The 18,351-nt window shown below is 35.7% G+C and overlaps 1 protein-coding gene across 4 annotated transcripts; it reads left to right on the top strand.

Moving 5' to 3' along the window:
* The first annotated feature begins 93 nt into the window (after positions 1-93).
* LOC125385289 lies at positions 94-17,759 on the top strand. Of its 4 annotated transcripts, none has more exons than XM_048406642.1 (4): positions 94-153; positions 7,855-8,033; positions 9,990-10,138; positions 17,315-17,759. In XM_048406642.1, the coding sequence occupies exons 2-4, from the start codon at positions 7,952-7,954 to the stop codon at positions 17,486-17,488; spliced, it is 405 nt and encodes a 134-aa protein (XP_048262599.1). In that variant the 5' UTR covers positions 94-153; positions 7,855-7,951; the 3' UTR covers positions 17,489-17,759. The 4 variants fall into 4 exon arrangements, with proteins under 4 accessions (XP_048262599.1, XP_048262597.1, XP_048262596.1 ...); XM_048406640.1 differs by lacking the exon at positions 94-153 and adding an exon at positions 581-1,110; XM_048406639.1 differs by lacking the exon at positions 94-153 and adding an exon at positions 3,218-5,522.
* Positions 17,760-18,351: the final 592 nt, after the last annotated feature.

The following is an 18,351-nucleotide window of genomic DNA, read 5'->3' as shown; positions in this document are numbered from 1 at the left end:
CGGTCTCTCTCTTTATCCCTATATCGCGTTTTTAGTTCGCTCACGCGCTCTGTACTTATATCTATTAGATTTCCACCATAAGCAGCGGCCGTGCAGTGACTTACAAAAGTTTCGAACTCGCGGACGTTTAATCACGTTCCCTACTCCGAAGGGGTAAGTACAAAGTTGCTCGTCTCAGTACTCTTGTTAGAAGTTTTATCATCTTTTTCATTTCGTGGTTACAAGCTTTTCCAGGAAATTCTTATCGTTTTACAAGAGCTGTGGGACACAATGACGTCAGCTATCGATCATATACGCGAATTTGTTGTAAATTAATTAGGAGAATATCTGGAGTTCTTTATCGTTGCCAGCTGTAAAATATTAGAATTTTTCATTTATAATTCTCATATTTTCGACTCTTCCGTTGCCAAGACCACCTTGAAAGATTTTTGGTATGTTCCATCAGCCTTGTTAAAAGTGTGCCCATTGGTTAGCTATATTGATTTTAAAAATCAATACGTATATCAAGTTTATTATCTCACAGAAACAAAGAAATTCGTTTTATTAATGAATTTTCGATGTTTCTTCTCAGTTTCCTTTAGCATCGAACGAAGAACATTATATGATCAAACGTTTCATCGTTCAGATTATATTTCGTTTAAAAAGATTGAAATTGATATTGAGATAAAATCAAAAAGTATCCGTTGTTCTCGAACATTCTAGTATTCCTTCGCCGCCCGGGAGAAAGACAGGTATGAAGAAAGAGGATATTTTTTTTATTAACTTTTTAATATTGATATTTCGACAAATATTGACGTGTGCAGTGAGAAAATCAAGTGAAATTTTGAATAATATCGTTTTAATAATTTGTGAAACGAATTAGTTTGGTTTTTTCCATTTTTATTAGTTTCCGTCAGTGCTGATTGACGCGCCACTCCAGTTTCCATTTCCGTTTCTCGAAATTTCCCACGTCCTTAGTCTTTGGGACTCTTTGCCCAGGTAACCGCATTGCTTCTGGGTACGTCTCACCGTTCGGGTCTCTCGAGCTTTCGGTGTCAGTTGTTACCGTTGAAGGAAGAGAAGCTGGTGACGGATATTATCGAATAAATCGTTTATTCTGGAAAAGTTCGAGTAAGTTCGTTCTGTTTGAATAAATCAAGACATAGATCAATTTTTATCGTATCATCGTGATTCGCCATGTCGTACGTTTGGTTTCGGGATACCATATGTTTTTAATTTTGTACTTTTAATTTGACATTTTACGCCTATAATCGTGACAGGAAGATACTTTCAGTGAATTATAAATATTTTAAATTATAAATTATAAATATTTGTTATAAATTACAATCATACTACGGGGAAAAGTGAAACATATGTTTTCTTGTGGAACATGTGATAGTAAATTATTCGAAGCATAATAATGCTTAATTAAAGATCTATACGGTAACATTTACGGACGAATATTGGGGTAATATTATCGCGTCGCTTTAATCTGGCATTTAATGCTTTGATTGCGGTCTTTGAAATGGCATCACAGATGCTGGTATAATATCACACGAAAAAGGAAGGACCAGTGGTTGATGTTGCAAGTGCACCAGTGCGTTGCAGCCATCGGGGGTGGCTTTGACGCCGGTGCCGAGGAGAGGCGCAGAACGTGTTCGATCGACCCGCGAACGCAGCCCGTGCTCATACTGTGACAGAGTTCGTTTCAGTTAGTCTCAGTCGCTGTTTGCCCGTCGACAGCGTATAGTCGCGCCGGCCAACGATTATTTTTTCTTTTTTTGTTTCTCGATAATTCTCTCGCAACACTCGTTCTATACGTACACCATCAGTTTATCGCGTGATCATTGTTCCCGCTTCCCCTACCTTGTCACGTTCTTCAAAGAAGATTTCCCTTCAGTTTTTTGTTGTTTGGGGAAAATTCATCGCTCGGACACATGGATTTATCGACACGACGGTTTATCGAGGCATCAGCGTGATGTGCTTTTCAAGTTTCATATTTTCTCTATGATACTTTCTAAGGAGAATTTAGAATTCGGAAGATATCAATTTCCAGGAAATATAGGTCTTTATGAGATAGATCGATAGGTTTGAATTTAATTAACTCTCTTATAATTGGTATTTCAATTTTTTAATTCCTTAAATTCAGCTTTCTTTATGCTGTTAGACGATATAACGCGGGCATTTTATGATATATCGAATATATTCGTATATATTTTACTTTATACATTCGATAAATTTCCTTGGTTGGCCGGCCTGCAACCCACATACGGCACTTAATAAAAATTTGTTTCGTTAGAGGTCGGTGTTTGTTCATCTTCGTCATAAAAATGTCATGACGTCATATCATATCACAAGGGTTCTTCTGAAAGCTAGATATTCGATAACAAGATTAATGGTTTTCGGTAGCTTGCAATGTCAAGCTTTGAACTGGCGGGATCGCCTTGCTGTCAAATCGTCATTCAGCAGCGACCATATTCTTTAACTACGTTCAAGACGTATATCGCGCTACAGAAACCATCAAAGGAGGATAATTGCAAGTTAGTTGCCTCTTAGAAACGAGACAGTTGGTTGTTACTTGTTATCCGTAGTTGGTAGTTGTTCTCCTTAGTCGCCGCATATTATAGAGACGACATTCATAGTCACCAGTTGCCTTCGCTAATAGTTTCTTGTTGTCTGTAGTTAGTTCTCGTCATCGCTATGTATTCCATCAACCACGTAAAATTTAACATATAGGATTTTATTCTTTTTTATTCTTTCTGTAGAAAGATTCTTTAAGTAATATGAATTTAAGTAACTATCTTATGATACAATAAAGTGGAAAAACGATTATTTTACGTAACGTAATTTTTTAAAGAACTTTGAATTTAAAGGATTCACAGATAGATATCTTAAACGTAATTAAACCCTCCATATCGTAACAAATTAAAAGAAATTGCGCAAGAAAGTACAAATACATTTAATGCATAAAACATATATTTAAAATCCAAATGTAGGCGTTGACGCGTGCGTGCTACATGTTCGAAACATTCGTTACATCCGCGATAAAATTTGTAACGACGAAGAAGCTTAACATATGGTGTGCTTCAAGACGACAGCAAAAAGTGTTGGCGGATTTTTCGAAATTTCTTCCATTCTTAATAAAAATATATTGTATAAATATAGTAGGATTTTTCAAATTTAAATAGTTATAATGATTTGAAACTTTACAATCGTACGGTTCTGTTTTATCCTTTGAATATACCTGTCATTTTCATATCTCCTTTTAACTAAACTAAATATTTAGAAATCCTATAATTTGTACACTTCTATTTGTGAATAAGATCGATGAAATTAAAGCGTAACTATGCTTTCAATAATGGCTTCGATGTATTGCTCACCATTATGGCGGATTAACGTCTCTAAGTGATCGACCTTAATCACTAAATGGCAGCCGCGATTCAGTGGTAGAGCCTTACACATGACGGACATTGCAAGCGCTTCTAAGACGTCTATTGTGAAACGTTTCCAATAGCATCGGTTACGACGACGGTGAAATCCGAATAGAAATATATATCGCGTATCGCTTCAGCCTGACATGTCTTAAAATAGAATCACAATTTTTCGTTCTTTAAAAAAACAAAAAAAGTCTATAAAAATTATATGCAAATAAAATAGATAAATGGATAAATGGTTGTACAAATGTATAAAACAGATATTACAAATATACGTAAATAAATTATATATTTATAAATTGTTTGTTTAAATATCTGTTTGTTTAAATAAATAAAAGGGATATTTACGACTTACAATGAACGTAGTCCTATTTTTAGTTTTAAACAAAGCAAAAACGGATAACAACTTTTTAAAATGTAAAACTCAACGCAACAGTGGTTTTTTTTAATTAATCAATAACGTTCAAAGTTAATTAATTTAGAGTGGTTTGTACATTTTGTATGCTCGCCGTATTTTAACGTTTGATGTGTAACGTTTGATGTAGTACTTGATGCCCGAAAAATCGAAAAATAATTAAATTTGATCGTTTCGTCGAATTTACAAGTGTGTATATTCGTGTGAAATCCTATGTGCTTGTGTATGCTGATGTGAAAGGCGGTAATATATTTTTCTTTTTTCGATTATTGTTGTCAACTTTTGTGTGGAATAAATCAATTCCGTGAATAGAAGTGCAATCAATACAGCTTACTATGAAATGATAGCACAACAACAGTACATATCGCCATTGACGTCAGCTTCACGAAATTTCTCGAATATCGAGGTTGTCCATTTGGGTTAAGAATTTATTTCCACAAATATTGCCACAAGCACGAATATCTTATGGAAATCCACTGTATTTCCACTGTAATTTTTAATAATCAGATTCCATATCGTATGCTACGATTCGAGGAAAATCCGCAGCTAATTATTATCTTTGCTGCCTTTAAATACCATAAATAGTCGTCCGTAAATTTTAAATGATTTTCTGTGCCATACTTATATTGTGTATTTTAGTCTTAAGGTGCGGGTCGTGTTCAATTAATTGAAAGTGATGAAACTGTAATGGGTCACGATAGTCAAATATTAAAAATGGTCTCGTTGGCTACATTTAAAATCTTTACGAGATATATATGCATAGTACGTTGCTACTAGCAACGGGTAGCGATGAGCAATAGAGAACAGTACCTTCCTTATCTCGTCGTGATTATGTACATACCAGTAATGCACAGTACTCGTACTGAATATCTTACAACATCTACATAGATTTTCAGATTTGTTTCGAATATTACCAGCATAACCATGATAGTAGAATTCTGTTACAGTATTAATTCTATAGTGCCGTTATGCATAATACAGCCCTAAAATGTTTCTACAAATATACGAATATTTTCGTCAGCTACTATATTCCAACCATGGCTTATTATGAAAGGAAATATATAACGAAATTACTTGTTTTTTTTTTTAGACTAAATTAGTTTAATTTGAATAATTTTAGTAATTGTGTAGGATCGAACAACAACTTATCATTAGCTTCACTCGAGACTTGATTGCACGTAGCAACGTAATTGCGTTGGAACTGAGGGTAGAAAACAATGTCAACCGTTAGACGCGTCTGTCTGGCGAATGTGTAACGCGTGAATAATAGATGGCGGCAATCACGTGAACCCTACTTATAGCTGTTTCGGCTTATATCGTAGCATTCAACCTAGGGTATAACGATAAGGATCATTAGAAGTTCAAAGAAGTTCGGCTGATCAGCCTCATTTTGTTCCATTTTTTAATCAAGCGATGAATCGACAAATTGTACAGATTTCGATGGTTATCACAGTTCTCTGGGAATTTTAAAGCGCGGTTCGTCGAATTTAGTCGGATTGGCTACAGACTCTTTTACGAGCAGCTTGAAACTCGATCTAGTTTCGAGAAAATGAAAAATTCGTTTTATCTCTTTGTTTCCCTGTTCCTTCCTTCCTCTTTTCTTTGCTTTTTACATTGCGTTAAGACCGGCTAAATAATATTGATTGCCATGGACGTTGGCTGGTTTAAAATCACTGACATCGACGATAACAAAAGTAAGTTTGATGATCATTTATCTGAGCCGGTGTTATTCGACTTGAGCTCTGCACATTTGTTAATATTATTCTAGTAGGGATGAGATACTACAAATTTTAAATAACTTTGATTAAAATTATATTATAAAAATTATATTACATTAACGTTTAGAAGTCAATAAAGTGGAAAGAATTACGCGAGATAATGTAAATATAAATTATATTACAAGGAAACTAGGTAATTAATTAATAGGAAACTAGCTAGGTAATTTGAAACATTCTGGCTAAAATTGCATTCTTTCAAAGTTAGGACGTACAGTATTTACAAAGTAGATTAAGTATCAAATGGGGTACTTAAGAAAATTCATGTTATCATTCTTTAGTAAACATTTTCAGGTAAATAGCCTTCTGCAAAAGCTGCTTTACGTTACGTTAACGTATTCATTATTAATATTAATCATATTGTTCTTATCTCCTAGGGGCATAACAATCCATTTTTATATTGTGTTAAAGCTAAATTTCTATTAGATTGTCGCAAAATTTTCTTTCGTTTTATAAAGAAATGATAGATACACAACATTTTTTCCTTTATGTTATTTTATATTAAATTGGAGAAAGGTGGATCGCACATAATTCAATAAAATAATATAAAGCAAAAAATATCGTACATCTATCATTTCTTTATAAAACGAAAGAAACATTTCGAACAACCTAATATTTCTCTCCAACGACACTTCTACGATGTTAAAATATTTGATAAAAATATTTGATAAAAATATTAAGAAATTCTAATATTGATTTAAACGTATCGATTTATTTACTTTTCGCTGCCAGAAATTGTTAATTATGATTTCCACTTAAAAGCGTATTTCATATTATGAGGATAAATGATCAAATTCATCTCTAATATACACGTTAGAGAGTCATTTATAGCTGCAATCCTGTTTACCGCTCATATTCCTGGAACTCGATAATTCACTAGGCGATTGCTTTAACCGTGCAGAATACATCCATAAATAATTAATCGCTATTAATGTTCCATCGACTTTTGAAAATCCCTGATGTGATCTATTTCACTTAATGAGAATACGTGTAAAGTGAGGTTATTGCTTGATTATCTTTAGTCGAATAAATCGAGTGATTCAAATTATAATGCGGAAGAAAGTCAAAACTATGTATATTATTTTTTTCAATTTTTATGTATCATTTGACGGAAGGAAATTTGGTAAGTAAGGTTCACCTTTTTTGATGTCAATGATTTTGAGATATGTTATTAAGCTCCAAATTCTAAGCAATCTTCTATATATATATATATATAACATACGTATAATAGCCAAAGTTCAACTACCAAGTATACGCAAAGCTTTTATTTTCAATTTATGCGATACCACTATGTTTCATGAATTTATTTGCTAACGGTATTGAAACAAATAACAAGCAGAGGACGAACTATCCGTGAACTGTTTTGCCAACGAGTACGCTTCCAATATTTTCTGTTTGAGAAAACACACTTGTTGCTGTTGCAACTCCAAATATTTTTACAGCCGACGCTTTTGCCATGAATCATCGGCTAACATATAAAATAAAGAAAAGCCATAGTTGATTGTAATGGAAATTTAGAAAACCTCAAACTCGATATAGAAGGGAAAAATAAAGGAAAGGAAGGGAGAGATAATTGGAAGCTTGGGGCCAGGTTTAATTCACTGAAACCGGGCTGCTTGTGTCATCACGAAACAGAATTGCCAGTACGTCATTTCTGTGCTCCCGTCCTCGTAAAAACGGTTTCACTCGTTAAGAAAAAACGAATAGGCGGTGAAGAGAGAAAAAAGCAGACAGAGAGCGCTTTTAAAAAGCTGACGAAGCGTGCGTTGCCACAACGAGACACACGGTGCTATTTGTCGTTTTAAATTGCGCCGCAACTTGTTTTTGAGATCTTTGCTAGAGACACGTGAAAACACGTTGGAAGTATATTTCTTGTTTTTGTGGAATTTAGCTGGAAAATGAAAAATAACGTAAAACATGTACTTACGACTTACAGAGTAATCGAATGTATACACTATAATAACCAGCGATTTAAGGCTTTAAAAGATCGAAAGAAAAGAAAAGAAAAGAAGAAAGATAATATGTTGTGGCAGTCTAACTCGATCTAAGGAAATAGAGAGGGAGGGGGGGGGGGCAAAGCTTGTTAATCTGGAAAGAATACAAGCATCAATTTCAAGCACTTATAGGGAATCAAGCGGGCTTGTTAAGGTCGTAAGTTGGACAATTATCCCGTGTTAGGTTCAATCAGCTTAGTCTTACACAAAATTGATCCAATCATGTGAAAACAAATGTATTCTGATTTTTGTCGCAGATATTTCTGGTCTACGCACTCCAGTGCCCGCACAACTTATATTAAAACACCTGATTTTCCCATTCTACAGCAACAAATTTCCTGATCCTTTACAACCATGAAGGACTTGTATGCGAAAATACTTGCTACGATCATCTGTTTGCAGACTATTTTCGTCACTATCTTCCCGTTAGGGGCTGGTAAGTTGATACTGATTAATTATACCATCGAAATTCTATATAATGGCTACGAAAAATATTTGCATCATTACCCTCATTTCCTAACGAAGCGCGTTTTTTTACCAAGTTTTATATTTCATTTCATAGTATCAAATCCCTGTAGTTACACGAAAGTATTAAATGATAGGAAATTTGATATACACGAATTTAATTAATTAATAAGTTAGTCGATATACAGCCATTATTATTTCATGTGAAATATTACAACGTCAAAAACTTAACGTTCTTGTACGTACAGTATTAATCACAAATTGTAAGAATGTTTACTGATAAGCAAAATAGATAATATGGAAAACGCAGACCTATGGAAAGAGAATTCCTGACATTAGACAGGAATATGGGATTGCACGAAATATTTTATGGTATGTCTAACATGGAGAATATATGCGGCGAAGTACGAAAAATTCATCCTGAGATATGTATACGACCTACGCGGTACGGGACGTGTTATAAATGGTTTCCGCCACTCAGCCGTATTTGAATTTGTGAACACGATCGAACAAATGACGCGACAATTATTAATTGTCGTCTCTGCCTTAGTAACGATTCGCGTTGGAACGAGGTCGAATCGTTCCGATTCCACGCGCGATTAACAAATAATTACAGTGGACATCAATTACTTGGATGACCTTCGTCATTTCAGCTTAAAACGATTAATTTGATCAAACCAAGCAATTATTTCAATTAATACAATCTGCACTTTAAATTCGCACGTCTTGTGTATACACACCGGGCCAGAGAAAAGTTTTCATTCGTTCGAGTAGAACCTTCGTAGTCCTTGAGGACGCGTGTCGCTTCTCGTGTACCTAAAGTTTCGCTCAAATTAACCGTTTTATTTGAATTCGATCGAGTGAAAACCTCTTTGTCACCGTGAGTTTGTTACTTAATTGATACTCTTAGATGCCCTTTGCTTTCAATCTCTTACATCCATTCTTAATTAGTCAAGTCGTTTGACTTTTGACAAGTATTTTGAAACCATTTTACTAACACGAACCTACTTTTTTACTTGAGATTATCCGCTATTTTTATTCAAATGTATATGTACGTATATACACTTTTGAATTTTAAACGAACCTTCTGTTATACCTATATCCTTTAAGCGCCGTTTTAAGTTTCAAGAGACTTTAACTCGGATAGCTCGACTTGGAGTTCTAACGTATACTGTGAAGCACACTTGCGAAGTAAAACAGCAAACACGATATAAAAACTTTTTCCCCATGTAAGAAATCGAATAACCTATTTCAACGGTGCTTTAATCTCATCGATGAAGCATCGATGCAACGAAGAAGCATCGTGATAGCCGCAATGCGGATCCGTTGAACAAAAATTTCCTGGTACGGTCGTTTTCGTAATGTTATTAACCGTTTTAGTGTCGGATGTTTCAAGACTCCGTATCGGTTTGTGCCATGCAGCGCGATAGCGCTTCGTTTATTTATTTGCCAGGAGTACCGATCGACGCGATCGCGCTGCCCTTTTTCATCCTGTTTTTTTTCATCGAAATATTACCGTTCGACGTGCTCGCGCTTCATTTCATCGGTTATACTGGAAGCGTTACAACAAACACTCAAAAGTTTGCGAAATATTTATGCTCTGCGTTTCGTTTGCGTGATAACATTCTATAATGCAGGATTTGGTTTTCCGATTCAAGAGGTAATTTTTTATATTGGTTTTTTTTTTTTTTTTTTATTTGGTTTATGATTATTTGAAAAACAAGTAATTACGAGAGGAAACTCTGATATGACTCGCGACGAGCACGCTTGAGCGCGTTGCGAATTAATGATCGTGACCATACATCGTGGCACAATTTACCACCGTACGCGAATAGAGCGATCACGCTGCGTGGCGTTAAAACGGTTAGCGTAACTGCGCGTACGATTGTCGAGTGGCAAAGATATTGACGCTGGTAATCGTTTTCAGTGGCTTTAGGAGAAGATTGTACTGATTTTGAAGGAAAAGCCGTCTCGCATGGAATGACGTATGTGCCGGGACCATCGGTTTGCAACCTCTGCGTCTGCTATCATATGGAGCCAAAATGGTGCCAGGCTATGTTCTGTTCACCTCCTTTTGTAAGTATATGCTCATTCTAAGAGCAACCAGCTGAACACAACCATGAGAAACTAAAGTACACCGTTAACGCTTGCATGCTGGTCGTTAAAACACATGCTGCGCGAATAGGGTACACAGCGATTCATTTAACTCGCCTTGAATTAGTTTTAGAAAGACAAACATGGACAGGGATAATTTTTGTCACGAGCCGTTTAATTTATTCGTTCATTAGAACGAATTAATTTACACCTGCTGAGATCGCGATTGATGTGACAAATTCGAAATCTTGTTCCATATAAATATTTTTAAACAAGCACGTCGTAAGCTTTGTATATTTTTTAATCGCAACGAAACTGTTCAGAGAAATGCTGAAATTATTAATTAGAAAAGGAGATTTCTACGCATCGTTGTAAAAGTGTCAGGGAAAATATTCGTGAAACAGTTACGTTGTTACAAGTTCTACAAGAAGAAATATTGAAAATCACGTTCCACTTATTCAGTTGCACGTGTAAAAGGTATCTTGCGTTCGCGCAAAAAATCTCTGAAGGATACATGCTTTATAATAATTGGAGTGTCGAAGTTGTTACGCGGATCGGCGTACACGTACCTTTTAATGAAACTAGGTTACTCATTCGTTATTCGTTCCTAATTTTCAGCTTCACGATTTTTACGCAATAAAATTTTATACACCTGTTCGGTTTATAAATGATTCAATTCAAATTTAACAGAATTAAAGTTGAAATAATCATTTGTGTTTCATTAAAAGGTTATTTCAGCATCTCGTTTTAATATTTTTATTGGTAATATTTTGTTAATCGTTATATTTAAATGGAGTTTTTCAAAGGAGAGACATTTTAAGGTAGAAAATGGACATACATTTATAATAAGAATTCAGAAGAAAGAATATTTCATACAGAAAGAATTATTCCGTATGTATAAATAACTACGCTATGAATTTTATATGTATCGGATATTCCTTCTGGTTAATGTATCTGATGTTTTTTTCACGCGAGGTAGCGTATATTTGCATCTATATGTCTCTTCGTTTCTCAGTAGTAAAACTTAGCATTCATGCGGCTGATAAGTAGTTACGCATTGACAACGAGAAACATAAAATGAGTAAGAAGCATGAGACATTCTATAAGAAAAATAAAGTTGTTTTTATCTTTCATTGCATATTCGTCAGAATATTGTTAATAAATATTTAAGTTAAGATTTCAGTTGAAATAAATACATAGGATTAGACATTTATTTATATATGTATCTATGAACGCATTTGACATAAAATTTTGATAACGACTAAAATTATATATTCTGATATTAAATTAATTTAATGAGAATAAAAAACTAATTTTTTTAAACAAGATTTTGTATAAAGTTATATTTATTAGGAAAAGTTCGTTCATCCCTTTATAATATCATAGGATTAGACTCATAGCTGTGTAAATCATTTCATGGAATAGTATATGTGTGCGTGTGTGTTCTAAGTTTTTATCATAAAAATGCTAAATGTACTAGGAGACGTTTTTAAAAATTCATAAATTTTTCTTCATCAAACATATCAATCGTTATATTGAAAAGTTAATTATCTTTTATTTGTTTCGAGCTGCACATTGATTGAGACATTCGTGTTGGTTATAATTGCGAATTTAACGCAGTTAAACGAAGTTGTTTGAATCCCTTGCGAGCATGTAAATATATCGTCGAATTAATAGGTCAATTACTTGAGGTTGGAATTGAAAGAAAGGGAAAGGTGGAGGAGAAGTCTTGCGTTTGAATGCGGGACACTTTTAAAGCCCACAGTTCGCTGAAATTGCCAGAGAATTCAATTAAATGGCAAATTAAACCATTGAACTGAATCTGTTTCCAATCGCGAGCTTAGAAGTTCTATCCTTTGAATTTTTATATCAGTCAACTTTCTTTTTGTACGTACGGTAACGAATATAATTCATGAATTAATGAAGTATGTAATTGGATGAAAGTTCTTCTTCCTGGATTCAGTATAGACTAAGAAAAATTATATAATAACGAAATTAACAACTTAAAATTGATAGAGTGTATAGCTTTTTTTTTTTTTTTTTTTTCTTTTTTTTTTTTCTTTTTTTTTTCTTTTTTTTTTTTTTTGCGTGAGGAGGGGAAAATGCTGTTACGCATACCCAGTGATGCGGATCACTGGGTTATGTGGGACTCGGGCGGATGTTGTTGCCATACCCACTAAAAACCCCTCCTCCTTTTTCCTTTGCTTTGAGGACAGACAACCCCGGTAAAACCTGTCGGCAGTCATCAGGTTGTCCTTTCATGCCCCGTTGTATCTTCTTCTTCGGGCAGTTATTCTGTATATTCTGTATTGCTCTCGTCATCTTCTCAGCTAGTTCGGAATACTGGGCTGATCTCCTTCTGTGGTTCTTTGTTGTCTTGTATCTCTGCCTTCACTGCTCCGAGTAGTTGTTGTTGCTCTCGTTCTCCTCCTTGCCTCCTTCAAGGCCTTCGTTGTCACCCTCCTGTGAGACATGACGGTCTTGCGAAATTGCCTGAATTTATCCCAGCTCTCGTTCTTGGCGGTCACCGTGGCGATCAGATTGTCCACGTCTATCTTCTCGCCAAGAGCGTTCTCCAGCTCAATCCTTCTGTCCGTTCACTTCGGGCACGTGAACAGGGCGTGCTCTGCATCGTCGTTAGGGTCTCCACAGTCGAGACAGTTGCTGTCGCTGCTCTTGCCAATCCTCTTTCTATAGACACCAAAACTCCTGTAGAGGTGGCCGTGTGTGCGTTATATATTTATTGGACGTGCGTGATAGTTGTAGTAGTTGGGCCTGGTCCGCTGTAACTGTCACTGGGGGCTGTAGATGTCGCTGCCGTCGTCCAACACTAGTTAGTGTCGAGTGGTGGTATTTGGCTTGTCGAGTGCCGCCACACTCCCATACCCGGTTAACAGCTGCATGGTGTGATGATCGATGTCCATCTTCTTTTTGGTAAATAGCAGCGCACTCGGTATTAATTTCCTTGCGCCTCCAGTTCCTCCATTTCCCTGCGCTTTCAGCTCGTTGCCGTCATCCGCGCCGATCCTGGTCTTATGGATCTTGTTCCTCTCGTAAGTCTCTCCGAGCATCTTTATCTTTATGTAGATCGGGAGATTCCCGGTCAACGCGCAAAGTGCCGCGTGGGAGACGGTACGGTATGCCGTCGTTGTTATGCACAGGGCCGTTCGTTGTGCCCGTTTCAGCTTCTTCCTGTTCTTATCGGTATTCGCTAAGCTAATTCTTCTTTCTGAACCCATACTGCCTCCGATGGAACGGGTCCGTTCCGATGCATCTCTCGATGATCTTCTTAAAGCATTTTTCCCAGATCTTGCTCATGGCTGGGAATACTCCCAGCTTATCGGCCGGTACGCGATCCTTTCCCGGCTTCCTTAGCAGTATTACTCTGGCCGTCTTCCAGCAGTCTGGTTCCAGCTTGCTTCCAGCTCCTGCTTCCAGCAGTCCAGGAGTCTTCCATCGACTCCTGCAGCCTTCTTGGTGTTCATTCTTCCGGCGGCATCGACGACATCGCCTTCGCCGATGACGACGCTGAAGCTGATGCCTTCTTCTTCTTCGGTCTCTGCCTCTTCGCGGCCCTCGTAATGGGAGGGTCCGTGTCCCATGGTGAATAGCCTCTGTAGGACTGCTTCCACCATGTCGATCGGCATGTCGTTGCTTGGTTTCTTGCTTTTGCATCTCTTCATGACTGTGCGATAGGGTTTGCCTTCTTGCTTTTCTGTATGGATGGAAACGCGTTCGAAAAGTAGAACGGAGTAATTAGCGATGCACGATCCCAGGCTGGTGAATATTTTTCCATCGGGAGAAGTCAGGTCGAGCGATACAAGATTTATATGCTCGTTCTGCCAGTTATTTCAACGTCTGTTACGCGATAGAAAATGAACATAAATGAATAATAAATGTATTACAGCCATAAAGATTGCTTGATGTACGCCACCGTTTTTCCCCTATTTCTCCGATACAATTTTCCTTCTTTTTTTTTCTTTGCGAAACACTTTACTAATCGCGAGAAATTGTATTGCCGCCTGGTACGTATTCGAATTATCCTCAATTATTCTCGGTTGTTTCCGTTTCCTTTGGATTTACATAAGTACTCGTTTGATGTACGTGCAGAGTGAGATAATAACTATTAACAGCTATAAAATAAGAAGCGAAAATACGTTGAAACTCGATTTCTAGATTCGCGAGACTTTGCAGAGCTTCGAAACTCTCGTGTTTCAAACCTAATAAAAAGTTGTAGAGGGAGAATTAAATTGCGAGATCTGTTAAGGAAAATCGTATCGTTGTAATAGGATTATTTCAGCGAGGGAAATTCCGTGTTGCGTGTAACGCGTTGCAAAGCCATGAGCTTTCTTTCGGGTTAATATACATAATCGCCTTATCGAACTTTCCATCTCACACGTGAATTTTGCATTTCAATCTTCTTACTTGCAGTCCAGTCCAGTTCAGTTTAGTGTGACTAAGCTAAATGTTTTATAGAGAGACGTACAACTCTATGAAGGGGAGATCAATAAATTGGGTTATCTTTAAATCACTGACAATTATTTCATCGACACGATTTCACCGGCAGCGAATTCACCGGCAATGTCTATCAAAGTTTATTTACCGATACACCGAGTGAAATCACCACAATCATTTCACCAATATTCTCCTTTGTCGATAATTATCATGCTTGCCACTACATGTTATCGTTGATTATATGTCTTTATTTACACATTCGTTTACGCGCATAACGAGATAAACGAAGAAACGAAAATGTTATGTTGTCATGATGTATTGTTAAATTACTAATTAACACGAGTTATATATCTACCTACATGAAAGCTTCTAAATATCAATTATAATTCATGAAAGCACACAAGCTATTTTGCTATGCACAAATAGAATTATAAGGAAATGTTACGTGCTAATGATTTAACGAAATCTATTCCTCTGTACATTTGATATTTCTGTATTATTACTTGTGTACTTTCTGCTCTTGTTTACGTCATCGGAAGTAAAAATACGTTAAGCGAATCAGCTGATCTATTTGAGCGATTCAATGGCTCGGTCTTCTCTTATGCGACTACCAAGTAGAAGATAAGTTCTTCTAGATAAGTTATATAACATTTTATAACATCCAAATTAACTATTTTTTTTCTTTTTCTTTTTCTTTTTCTTTTTTTTTTACCTGGGGGAAATCCGCTCGGACACGAAGCCACTTCTTAAGTGGCGTGGTAGTGAACATCCAAATTAACTGGGGCACTAATTAGCTGAAGCTTCTAGTCAAACCAGGTATCAGTCTTTGTACGCAAAGGCATTCATTACAATCGTTTAAAGTTTGAAGAAACACCGTTACAAATTCGTGATATAAGAGAAAGCGATTCAAAACTCGGATTCATTTGTTGGAACGACGCCGTGGGCAAAAGTACATAATGGAAAACTTTCTTCCAAGACCAATTGATAGCGCTGACGTAATTAAAATGTGACGATATTGCCAGCGACGTTTCTCCAAATAGACGACTAACTTATTTACGAATTGCCGTAACACGATTGCCGCTGGTAATACGGTTAGTAATCACTTTATTGAATTTTCGCTTGGCGTGATATCGTCGAGTTCCTAGAGAGATTCTTCTCCCTTGTAAAACTATGTTTCTGCAACGACTGTATTTGTTGAATTGCCGTTCGTGAACAAGTCCTTCTCTTTATTACGTGTAATAGATTCTTCTTTTTAAGTTTTAAATTACATTGGTAATTTTCTATAATTTATTACTCGAATATGGTAATTTTTTCTTAAAAAGTTTGCTTTTTCTACAATTATTTTACTACAAAACCCATCAAAAACATGATGTATGTATGTATATATACTCTCAAATATTATCGGTTTATTCTCAAGCTATAGTTCAATTTCGGAAATTGCCAATTAAAATCATTAAAAAAAAACACACACACAGAAAGTTCGTTAAAATATGCGATTTTCCAATCAAGATATAGAATTTATTCGAGTAATATAGATTACAGTAGCGATGGTGACGGCAACGATGAATGGACTGATTCTTCGTGCGAAAATAAATTGGAAGCGCAGAACGATGCATTGTTTCAGGGAATATCGATTTTCAAGCATGGTTTTAAAGTACGTGTGCGCGTGACTAGATTTGTTAATTAATGCCGCTCCCAGATTTTCAATATATAAATGTGACACCTACATATCTTTAAGCTTAAAACAATTGGACTAACAATTTCGTTAAATTTAAATCAATATTTATCTTTTTAAACGCAACAATATTTTTAATGACAACTTCACGTGTAAATCGAGTACATACATATTCGATCGTTCTTGAAAACCTGATTCTCTGCGAAGAGAAAAAATCCTTGAATAAAGATTTGATCTACGTTTTATATGCTACGTTTTACATCCACCTCTTTTCAGATATACCTCTCTATTTAAAATCATAGATCGTCACACTCTATAGGTATTTCCTTGAAAAGATTAAAGTCGTTCTGTATAAAAGCCAATTCAAAGGGGAAGGAAATTCTGCGAAAAATTCTTTCAGATTTGCCTATGTTTGAGCTCGAATCAAAGCAATCCTGTATAATAGGATAGGATGATAGGATGATTCTGTATTATTCCTTGTGTACTTTCTGTTCCTGTTATTTACAATAGGATGATTATGCGTTTAACTTCTCATAGAATCTCTCTGATTCCGTATGATATCATCAATGTTTTTGAAATATGTTATTGATGTCGTAACGTCAACCGTTTCCATTGCAAATTCAATTTTGAATCGCAATTTCCATGTTTGCGTGGCAAAAGCGTAAAATCGATAACGCACGCAAACATGTCTTCTTTGCTAATGGCGTACTATAAATATAAATATTTGAATAAATATTGCGAATTTCATATTGCTAAAAGATTTATACTATTTGTTCGTAAATAATCGTCGGATCTATATTTAAGTTGAAACTGCTGATGAAATTTTGTTTCATAGCACAAATTATTCTTCCCGAAATGTACGTTTAGTGTTATAATATATTTGACCAATGGTTCTCAAATACTAGTTTTGCAAAGGCAATGGTTGAATTGGAGCAATTCTTTTTTCTTTCATTCTTTGAATGACCTGGATTTTCGAGTAGTCTAGTGACGATTGATCCGTACAATTAATCGATTTCTTTTTATTACAGAGCTGCAAGAAATTCCGCATTGGACGCCGATGTTGCGAGTTTCAGTGCGTGGATGAGGTTGACACAGGCTATTGGTTTGGATCTGATGTGGTTATTGTGAATCGTTCATCTAAACTTGAAAAACATAGTGTATTATGGATGTTGAGTTCAGTGATAGTAATTGTAGTATTTTAATTTCTCAATAAAGATTCCGATGGCGCTGTGGACAAAATTCGTAGCTTATAAACATCAACGATTAGTTTCAGCCATCGGGAAAAGAAGTAGTGTATGTATGTAGTGTGTTAACGAAGTAGTAAAACGTAGTGTAAAGAAAGTAGTGTAAAAGTAAAGTAGTGTAAAATTAGTAGTAGTGTGTAATTCGCACAAAAAAGTAGATATTAGTATTGATGTTATTGTATTCCATATTTGACCTTAAAATATGAATAAAATCTAATCAGTCTAAGTATTAATGAAATTTCAAACATTTTTTCTAAAAGAACGCAACTCTCCTTTCTAATGAGCACTATATGATGCAATAGAAAAACAATTTGACACTGAAAATTGTGGTCAAGATCAATTTTGCGCTACACTTATTTAACCAATTTTCATCAAATCGAAGGTGTAGAATGGCTTGAAAAAAAAACCGCGATAAATACTTTTTTGACACTTTGTACAAAGGTGTATATCAATGTGTATATCTATACACATACTCTGTATGTGCATATCCGTGGAATATATATCCGTTTTTCGAAGCAAAATGTTATCTACCTGTTCAAAAGGGCAAAGCAAAAACACTACATAGAGGGTTTGTTACTGTTGACACTCTGTATTTCCGTGCGCAAAGTATCCAACCAGATATCCAGGAACAGCTTTCAGGGAACGAGATCGAATGTTTATTGAACATACCTATTTGATCGAATATATTTAGCAGCGGACTCAATTTTAATTACAATTTTAATTACATTAAACATTTTGCTCATTGATGACCTTACCTTAATTTTTTTCTCCTTCCTCACTTTCATCTCCTATGCGAGTGACACAGCAAGATTGATAGTAAC

The sequence above is a fragment of the Bombus terrestris genome, chromosome 6, assembly GCF_910591885.1.
Source record: "Bombus terrestris chromosome 6, iyBomTerr1.2, whole genome shotgun sequence".
In the NCBI taxonomy this organism is placed as follows: domain Eukaryota; kingdom Metazoa; phylum Arthropoda; class Insecta; order Hymenoptera; family Apidae; genus Bombus; species Bombus terrestris.
The sequence above is the reverse complement of the archived record's forward strand: the minus strand, read 5'-3'. Positions and strand labels throughout refer to the sequence as shown.